The sequence below is a fragment of the Asparagus officinalis genome, chromosome 8 (genome assembly GCF_001876935.1).
Source record: "Asparagus officinalis chromosome 8, Aspof.V1, whole genome shotgun sequence".
NCBI classification, from domain to species: Eukaryota; Viridiplantae; Streptophyta; class Magnoliopsida; order Asparagales; family Asparagaceae; genus Asparagus; species Asparagus officinalis.
Genome location: NC_033801.1, coordinates 105,226,388 through 105,234,985, shown reverse-complemented (window position 1 = coordinate 105,234,985; position 8,598 = coordinate 105,226,388). Strand labels below are relative to the sequence as shown.

The window sequence follows — 8,598 nt, the reverse complement described above, 5'->3', positions numbered from 1 at the left end:
AGATTGAGATTCGGCAATTGCCGAATGTTCATCGTCAGAAACGATCCCCTTGGCCAATCTTTGATAATTAAACAGATGGATAGCTCCTGTCTGAGTCCGAGTACGCTGGTATACTCCTTCGAATTCATCACAAATTTCCCGAACAGTCGGGGAATGACTTTTTTATGACTCATCGGAATCGGTATGTGAGGTTTTCCCTCGACCAATCATATTGATAGTGACCTGAGGGTATTCTGCTTCAGCTGTCTTTTTTCTGTATCGGCGTTGTCGTTTGGCAGGCCTAACAACGTTCGTCAACCTGTCGAACACAGACTGCCGAGGTGTGGATGCGCAACAATGGCATTCTGACAGGATTGCCGATATAAGCCTCTCACATTGGCATGAGTGAGCTGCTTTTACTGTTGGTTTTCCTCTTGACAATAATTCCCGCAAATCAGGAACTTGGCAGAAAACTTTCCCCGGGTGTGGAGGCGGAGATGGAACCCCCTGCCCTTGGGTGGGTGAAATTGGTTCTTGTCGAACGTGGATTTTGAAACCACGCTGACTTTTCTGAACCTGGCGGACCTCTTGAAGATCGCGTTCTTGAAGAACAGCGCTAGGGTCGCTTTCTTGAAGAATAACGCGAGGGTCGCGTTTAGATTTATAAACATTAGGCCGAGGCCTACGTTTAAATGATGAAACAGACCTCTGAGGGTCATGTTTTGGTTGAACGCGCCCCTGAGGGTCGCGTTTGGTTGGTGAAACAGACTCTTGAGAGTCATGTTCTGTTTGAACGCGCACCTGAGGGTCGCGTTTAGTTTTGGCAGCTTCCTTCTGAGGGCTGCGTTTTGAGGGAACAACGCGCCATTCAGGGTCACGTTTCAGCTGTATCAGCCGAGGCTCGTAGTCGGGCTCATTGCCACGAAGCGAACGTTCTGTTTTGGGAACGCTATGCTCGGGTAAAATTTTAGAAACGCGACCTTCGCGTTGGGCCAACATTCGGCTTTCACGTAGGTGTGCTCGTCGTATGGATCTTCTCTGTCTGCGAGTGGCGTTCTTCTTAGCTTGTTTCAAAGCCTTAGCAGCAGCGTCGTTGACGTTCATGGAGCTCGTCTCCTCTATAGGCCGTTTATGGCCTGAAGCACGTCGTGCTGACGCGGATGTGGGCTCTTCAACCAGCAAAGCTAGTTTAAGTTCCTGGCCGAAGGAGAGGGCTTTCTTCGGCGTTTCAACAATAGAACTGATCTCCTTGGAGATCTTGCAGACATCACGCTTAGCCTTGGGGCTAAGCGATCCAGAGGATAAGGCTTCCTCATATTTTGCTTGATCAAACTCCACAACGAGAGTTTCTATAGTCGTTCCCATGAGGTGGACGTCGGACTGCTCCACCACTTCTTCATCGGAAAAGCTAGTCCCCAGCAGAGTCGCCATCTTTTATACATTGGAAAAATTGCAATGAAGAGAACAAAATAAAATTGACTTGTATTTCTTCAATTCCGGTTACAATTTGATTACAAAAGAGAAGAGAACGAATTTGGTTCTCCCCATTGTTTAAAATTGGGTTCTTCTCAGTAGCGATGGAGTGCCTCCTTCGATTGTTCGCGTCGAATTTGCTCTCCGTTAACGATCCGACCGTCTTTTATCTCGTGGGAACGATTAACTTCTGTGGAAAGTTTTATGGGTAACTCTTTAACGAACTTCTGTGGAAAGTTTTATGGGTAACTCTTTAACGAGTTTAAGAACTCTTAACGAGTTAGAACTCTGTGAATAGAGTTGTTAGAACCGAAGATTCGGTTAATGACCAAGCAGATATTCTGTTGTTGAAGAATCCTTTCAGATTTGATCTTCTGAACTCAATTCAAAAATCCTATCTCTAAGGATTTTGTCTCTCCTACCTCCCTGTGCAGTTGAGATCCTGGAGAAGCTCCAAACCCGTGCGGTTTAGATGCTCAAAATCCAACCTGCTGTCTCTCCGTTCCAAAAAGCCAGCCCTTAACTCAGTTGAGTTTGTTGAGCTTTTTTAGGTGGATAAAAGGTTGTAACTACCCTCTAAATCCGCTCCTAAGTGGACGTGATTTCCTCAGATCGTGGGGAAACAGTTCTGAAACCGTTCGACTCGTATTTGAACTAGTCAAATGCCCAATCTGGCGTTCAGAACCCAACGTCGCCTCTTAGAATTGAGACGCGAGGTTAGGTGTTGGCTTACCATCAATGAACGCGAGGGTTGCTCGCGTTTTGGCTTGTTGCCACTTAGGAACGCGGGGGTCGGTATTGGTTGAACCTCCAGAACGCGAGGGTCGCACGCGTTTGGCTTGTTATAGCTTGGAAATGCGGGCGTCGCCTGCATTTCCAAAATTATGACGCGGGGATGACTTCCGCGTTTTAGAAGGGGTTAGTTGATCTGTAACTTCTTCTATAGAGCGTTGCAAGGACCGTTGTTCAGTAATCCTAGCTTTAGCTGTTGTGGGGTGTGAAAGTCGTCAGATTATAACTTTCACTGTAGATTATGGAGACTATTGAATAGAGTTTTCATTAGCTGTCGGAAACGTCGTTGGATTGTAACTCTTCTCGATCTATGTGAAAAGTCCTCCATTTGCAGCTTTTTGTTTGTTGGCATGAAAGCTATTTGATTGTAGCTTTCATTGTTGGAACTTGACGGGAATCAATCATCCATAGTGATTTTTAGACGAATATTTGCCCACAGCTCTCTACCAAGCAACTCACCAACTAAGTCCAACCTTTTATTTCTGAAATCATTACACTGCTCATCAGCATCTCTAATAGTTACTAATATAATATTAGTCATGTTGTTGTCGCAGCCATCAAGATCAATCATCTCAGAGATGAGGCCATGTTTATAGCGGTTGCAGAGTTGCAGATGCAGTAATTAGAAAGTCGTCTGATTGTAACTTCCATCGTCGGGGCTTGTTAGGGATCAGCTATCCATTGTGATTTTTAGACAGCCTACAGCGAGATACAACTACGTCTTTTCGGTCAAAGTTTTGAAAGAGGTATTCCGCCCATGCGGTATGCATAATGCCCCCTCCACGCATCCCAAAGACTTGAGCGCATATATGGAAGTGGCACATCAACTCCCAGAAAGTAGCATAAACTTTTGGATGCGTCGCCCTTAACATGGAAAGCTCCTCTGTGGTAGGGATGAATTCCTCGTAGGGAATTCCACCAAACGGCAATCCCGATACTGCTTGCATCTCATGGAGAGCAAAACCTAACTCCCCTCTAGGTGTGAAGAATGTACAGCTATCCGGGTTATATTTCTGCAACATAGCGAAGAAATTGTGATAACTCTGCATGACCCCCCGTTGAGTAGCTAACACAGGAACTGTGAGACCCGATTGAGCGAGTGGTTCCTTAAGCTCCTCAAGAACGAAGTCAACCATACGGGTCCACTAACCTCCTTCTCCAGAACAAACCCGTCCTGGAGATCTAAACATCTGGGTAGAGAATTCACCCTGAGTTACAATGAATTGGCGAATAAAGATGTTCGTTGGACGTGGCGTCTCCTGAACGAGACCCTTTTTCTCAAATAAACCGGGTCTCAACCCCTTGAGTTGTCCCCCAATTTGTGTACAAGCTCACCAACCAAATCCAAGTGACACATTCTCTTTTTCCTTGACTATCACTGCTAAATAATGGGGCATCCTAGACGGAAAATTCCGTCTAGGATACCCAGAATTCCGTCTAGGATACTTATCCTAGACGGAATTCCGTCTAGAATACGAGTCTAGTATGTTTCCGTCTAGGATGTAATATTCTAGACGGAAATTTCGTCTAGAATACATCCTAGACGAAATATTCTAGACGGAATCAAAAACCGTCTATAATACATCCTAGACGGATTATTCTAGACGGAATTTTCGTCTAGAATAATTCATCCTAGACGGAAAAAAATTCCATCTAGAATAAGTATTCTAGACGGAAATTTCCGTCTAGAATAATTATTCTAGACGAAAATTGATTTTTTAAAATTTTTTTATTTTTTTATTTTAAAAAAGGTATCCTAGACGGAATTTTAGCATCCTAGACGGAATTTCCGTCTAGGATACTATGCTACAGTGTTTTTTTTTTTTGCTTTGGATGCATGAACATTATATTGAACAACAAAAAATTATATTCATATCCAACAGAATCTAATTATATTCCAATATCAACTCCCATTATATTCAAATAATACATTCACCAAAATAGTAAAGAGATACATAAATTGTTTACAAACTTTTACATAAATTATTTACCAGAGGTTCTGTATGCTCCATCGCACAACATTACGCACAATAGTTATAAAAAATGATGGATAAGGTCATATGAATTCAAGAAATAGGAATACTCGCTGACTGCACATTGACATCCTATAAGGCAATTTTGTTCTGTTGGCATGAAGAACATGCTGCACTCTTGGGAGACTGAAGTAGAGTCTCCTCTCATAACTCATACAAACATCAACCCCGACGCTAATATGAGTAGCCTGAAATCATGAAAACCAGTATAATCACTGACCCAAAAACTTGAATAATCATTTAAAAAAAGAAAGTACCATGGTCAGATTGGTCAGACTGGTACTTCCTATGAGACTGGCACTTCTATAGAAATCAAAAGGACCTATTGACAGCAAGGAGATAGCGAATAAAATACCATGGTCAGATTGGTCAGAAAAAAAAATTATTGGAAGAAAGAACATAAAACATTTCCTACTACTCATTTTCAATGAGAGCACGCAATAAACACGTTGTTGATAATTAAAATACAATTACGAATAAACACTACTGTCTAACTAGGAATAAAAATATTGTAAATGTCATAGCTAACTTTCAAATCTATTCTGGAAGACGTGTTACTTTCCCTTCATTTCCCAGGCTGAACTCTTACTCTAGAAATATCAAAAAGGAAAGCAACTGATAAAAAAAATCAGTAACTTTTTAATTAGAACTCAAGTTCCCAATTGTCATGGCTGGATAAGTGATTTCAAATCAAGGAACTTCATATGGAAGATGGGTATTACCTTGCATCTGAGCTTCTGCAGATCCAGAGGGAGGTCCTTTGAGAGCCTGGAGTCCACCTCGAAGAAGTAGAACTCCTTCCTTGTTAAGCTGCAGATAAGAACGGGAAAATTATGAGTTCCAAGTTCCAACAGTTTATCCATTCCAAAACTTTAGTACGAAGACGTTAAAGAAATCTATTGTTGTTATTTATCTCAAGAATTACACAAACAAGAGTTACAACAAGACGATCGTGATGATAGAACCAATGACATCCTCCATATTATTGACTTTTGAAAAGGTCCTAGAGCCCATATTTTTAATAAGAATGTCATTTATACTAAAATTGGTAATGCTATACAATAACTGCAATCGTTTTAGGTAAAACATTCTCAAAATAAGTTGACCTAATCAATCCCTCATTCCACCAAATATAGGGACAATTCAGCCTAGGTGCCTAATTTTTAGAACTGAGACAACGATGGCAAGACAGGGACTTAATATTAAAACCAAAGATGCCAGTGAGCAGGTAGGAAAAGCAAACACTAAAACATCAAAAACGATTAGGCAGAATCACAGGTTGCATCGGCATTTTAGAGGTGGCATAGATTGTTGGCTCAATAGGCATATATGTCTCAGACTTCTCCTAAAAAGACATTGCACATATTTTATGATAAATATCCAAACATGATTCAGATACAGTAATGTTTAAAGATTTATGCTTGCAACAATTAGATGAAGCACCCATAAAAATGGACAATCTATCTTAAAGTATGTTAATCAGAAAATTTTTCAAAAGCTAGAAAATCAAGAAAGGCTAGATGAATGAATTAGCCCCAAACAGAAACACGCTCCAACAAAACAAACGAAGAAACAAACGAGCCTAAAATTCATCATTAATTACAGCTCCGATATAGGAAAACAACTGGGAACTCTGTTCCATCTTAAATTTCAAAAATAACATTTAGATGGAATGCCCATAAAAATGGACAATCTATCTTAAAGTAGGTTAATAAGAAAATATTTCAAAAGCTAGAAAATCAAGAATTCAAAGGCTAGATGAATGAATTAGCCCCAAACAAGAGCATGCTCCAACAAAACAAACGAAGAAACAAACGAGCCTAAGATTCATCATTAACTACAGCTCCGAGATAGGAAAACATAAAATCCCTTCCCAAAGGAAAACTTTATTTTCATTGAAATAAAAAACACTCTTTGAACGAAACTAGTTCGCCTATCGGGGAGGGAAAAAAAATCCAACTGCTCTCCAAAAAATAGCAACAGAAAATGGCAAACAATAATTATACCTCTCATCTCCCCAAATCACATTAACTTGCAAGATCGGCACCGTGCCCGAATTAAAGTGGAAGGATTCTCATCTTCTTAAAAAACCTTTCCGAACTTCTACCTAATAATCTCAATCTACAATCAGACTCAAATCTGGTTATATGTCTACTTGTGTATACAGGAATATAATGGACGTGTTAAAAGCTGAGCTCATAACGTGAGGGATTTCTTGGTGATAAATTCGGACAAACAATAACGTTTTTTTATCTCTCCATAATCTCCGGGGAAAAAAATAAGTAGGACTTCTGGTATAGATTTTGTTGACATGGAAAAAAAATCCCCTCTAGTTTCTAGCATACATTGAAACAAACACAAATTAGAATTCCCATTTTACTACTGCTTACGCCTTGAGTACAAATGAAATAACAAGTGACATAAACCGGCAATCTGTATACAATTAACCATTATATATTCTATCTCTTGATGATGTATTTATCCAAATTAAAAAAAAGCTTAGCAACAGTTCAAAAACAGAGCTAAATAGAGTTGCATCCATTCTCAATTGCATCCTAATGATATGGTAATATCAAGGACCACCAAATATTTAAAGAAACATAAGAAATCAAATCAGAATACATCAATAAATATACCATTCTTTGCAGTCGAACAGAACCCAAAATGCCGTGATTCCTAAATACTTTCAAACTACCAGAATTTCTTAATACAAAGCATCCAAAATTAATGCAAAAAAAAAAGAAAAAGTTAGATACAAGTAATTATCATTCATATCAGCTCCATGAACAAGTAGGTTTTACCGAGATCGAGAAGTCGAAGACGAAATCGAAGGCGAAACCAATCCTCGAGGCTCCGTCATGTGAACTGAACTAGTTAAGATTTCACTGCACATGAATTACGATCAAAATCAAACATCCATCCATCGCTAGATCTAAAACCAGAGAAACTAAACAAAACCCTACCTTCGAATTCCAGGCTCCAAAAGGCTCTCGCTCTAAAATTTGCGCTCCCCGACTCCTTCTTGTCCTCCTCCTCCTCCTCAAATGGAGGAGGAATCTCAGCGATCAGGCGACAAGGGGGAGAAAACCTCGAAAAAGAGCCAGAAGAGTCGTCGGAAGAGGAAGAGCTGGTCGTCGGAGGGAGGCGGTCGGTGCTGAACCCGGCGGAGGTCGAGGGAGGGGGACCGCTAAGGCTGCTAGGGTTTTGGGACGGGCTCAGGGAGGAGAGGGAACGGGACAAGAGGAGGAGGTTGGGGTTGGGGTTTGGGGAAAGGAGGGGTTTGATGGATTTTCATGAAATTTTCGATTTTGGGGGGAAATTGGGGCGGCGAAATTTTGGGGGTAAAGGGGCGGCTGGGTTTTGAGGGTTTAATTTCTTTTTTTAAATGGGAAAGTATCCTAGACGGAAATTTCCGTCTAGAATACATTCTAGACGGAAATTTCCGTCTAGGATACCAGGATTTTTTTTAAAAAAATTTAAAAATAAAATTTCCGTCTAGAATACTATTCTAGACGGAAATTTCCGTCTAGAATATTTTATTCTAGACGGAATATTCTAGACGGAAATTTTTCGTCTAGTTTAATACATTCTAGACGGAAAAATTTCCATCTAGAATATTCCGTCTAGAATACGTGAATTTTTACTAGTGTATGTCAAAAGTCAAACCCCGGCGACAGCTCACATTCAAGAAGTAGGAGAGCGGATACATCCGCTTCATGCTTGGGATGAAGAGGAAACAGTTATCGACTCTTCGCAGTAGCTTTGAGTCCTCCACATGTATGAGATGGTCATCAATTGCTATACGATCCCCGAATATGAATGCTGGTTTGGGAAACTGAGCATGACCGATAGGGGTCTCCATGTCCAAGTCAGTGATTAAAATCCCGAGAGTAGAGCATCGGGGAAATTTAATCATGTCCGCTCTCTCCGAGTCAAGGAAAGTACATAGTGGAATTCTGCTCTGAAGACTGAAGACTTCATTCGCGTCAGGACCTCCAATATATCCAAAATGATGCTCTTGTGAAAGCGGCACGTTTGGAAGGAGCACTGCACAATCAAAAGCAGAGATTAGTAGCTGAAAATAAACTACTTACATAAATACAGATTCTGAAATACAAAGAGTTGAGCCTCACATCAGAATTCTTAAACGCGGGAGTTGAACCTCGTGTCAAGAATCTCAAACGCGAGAGTCGAACCTCGTGTTGAAAAATTTAAATGCGAGGGTCGAGACCCACATGGAATCCCAACTCCGCGTTTTCATTGATCAGAAATGAGTCATCTTCCTCGTTATCAAGAACCCATCTAGGGTTTTCAGAGAACT

General features: G+C 40.7%; 1 protein-coding gene across 2 annotated transcripts; it reads right to left on the bottom strand.

The window, feature by feature from the left end:
• On the bottom strand, positions 4,158-7,611 carry LOC109822963. 2 transcript variants are annotated; one of them, XR_002242331.1, is made up of 5 exons: positions 7,241-7,611; positions 7,079-7,162; positions 5,000-5,087; positions 4,535-4,599; positions 4,158-4,465 (listed from the first exon to the last, which is right to left on the bottom strand). XR_002242331.1 is itself a non-coding variant. In XM_020389246.1 (4 exons), exons 2-4 carry the CDS (start codon positions 7,135-7,137, stop codon positions 4,301-4,303), a joined length of 312 nt encoding a protein of 103 aa, XP_020244835.1. In that variant the 5' UTR covers positions 7,138-7,162; positions 7,241-7,611; the 3' UTR covers positions 4,158-4,300. The 2 variants fall into 2 exon arrangements, 1 of the variants encoding a protein (XP_020244835.1); XM_020389246.1 differs by lacking the exon at positions 4,535-4,599.

Coding starts and splice junctions, on each gene's coding strand:
- LOC109822963 (XM_020389246.1), bottom strand. CDS start 7,137: ATGACGGAGCCTCGAGGATTGGTTTCGCCTTCGATTTCGTCTTCGACT. Junction 5,088..7,078: donor TCTTCGACTTCTCGATCTCG/GTAAAACCTACT, acceptor TCTTATCTGCAG/CTTAACAAGGAAGGAGTTCT. Junction 4,466..4,999: donor TGCAGAAGCTCAGATGCAAG/GTAATACCCATC, acceptor TCATGATTTCAG/GCTACTCATATTAGCGTCGG.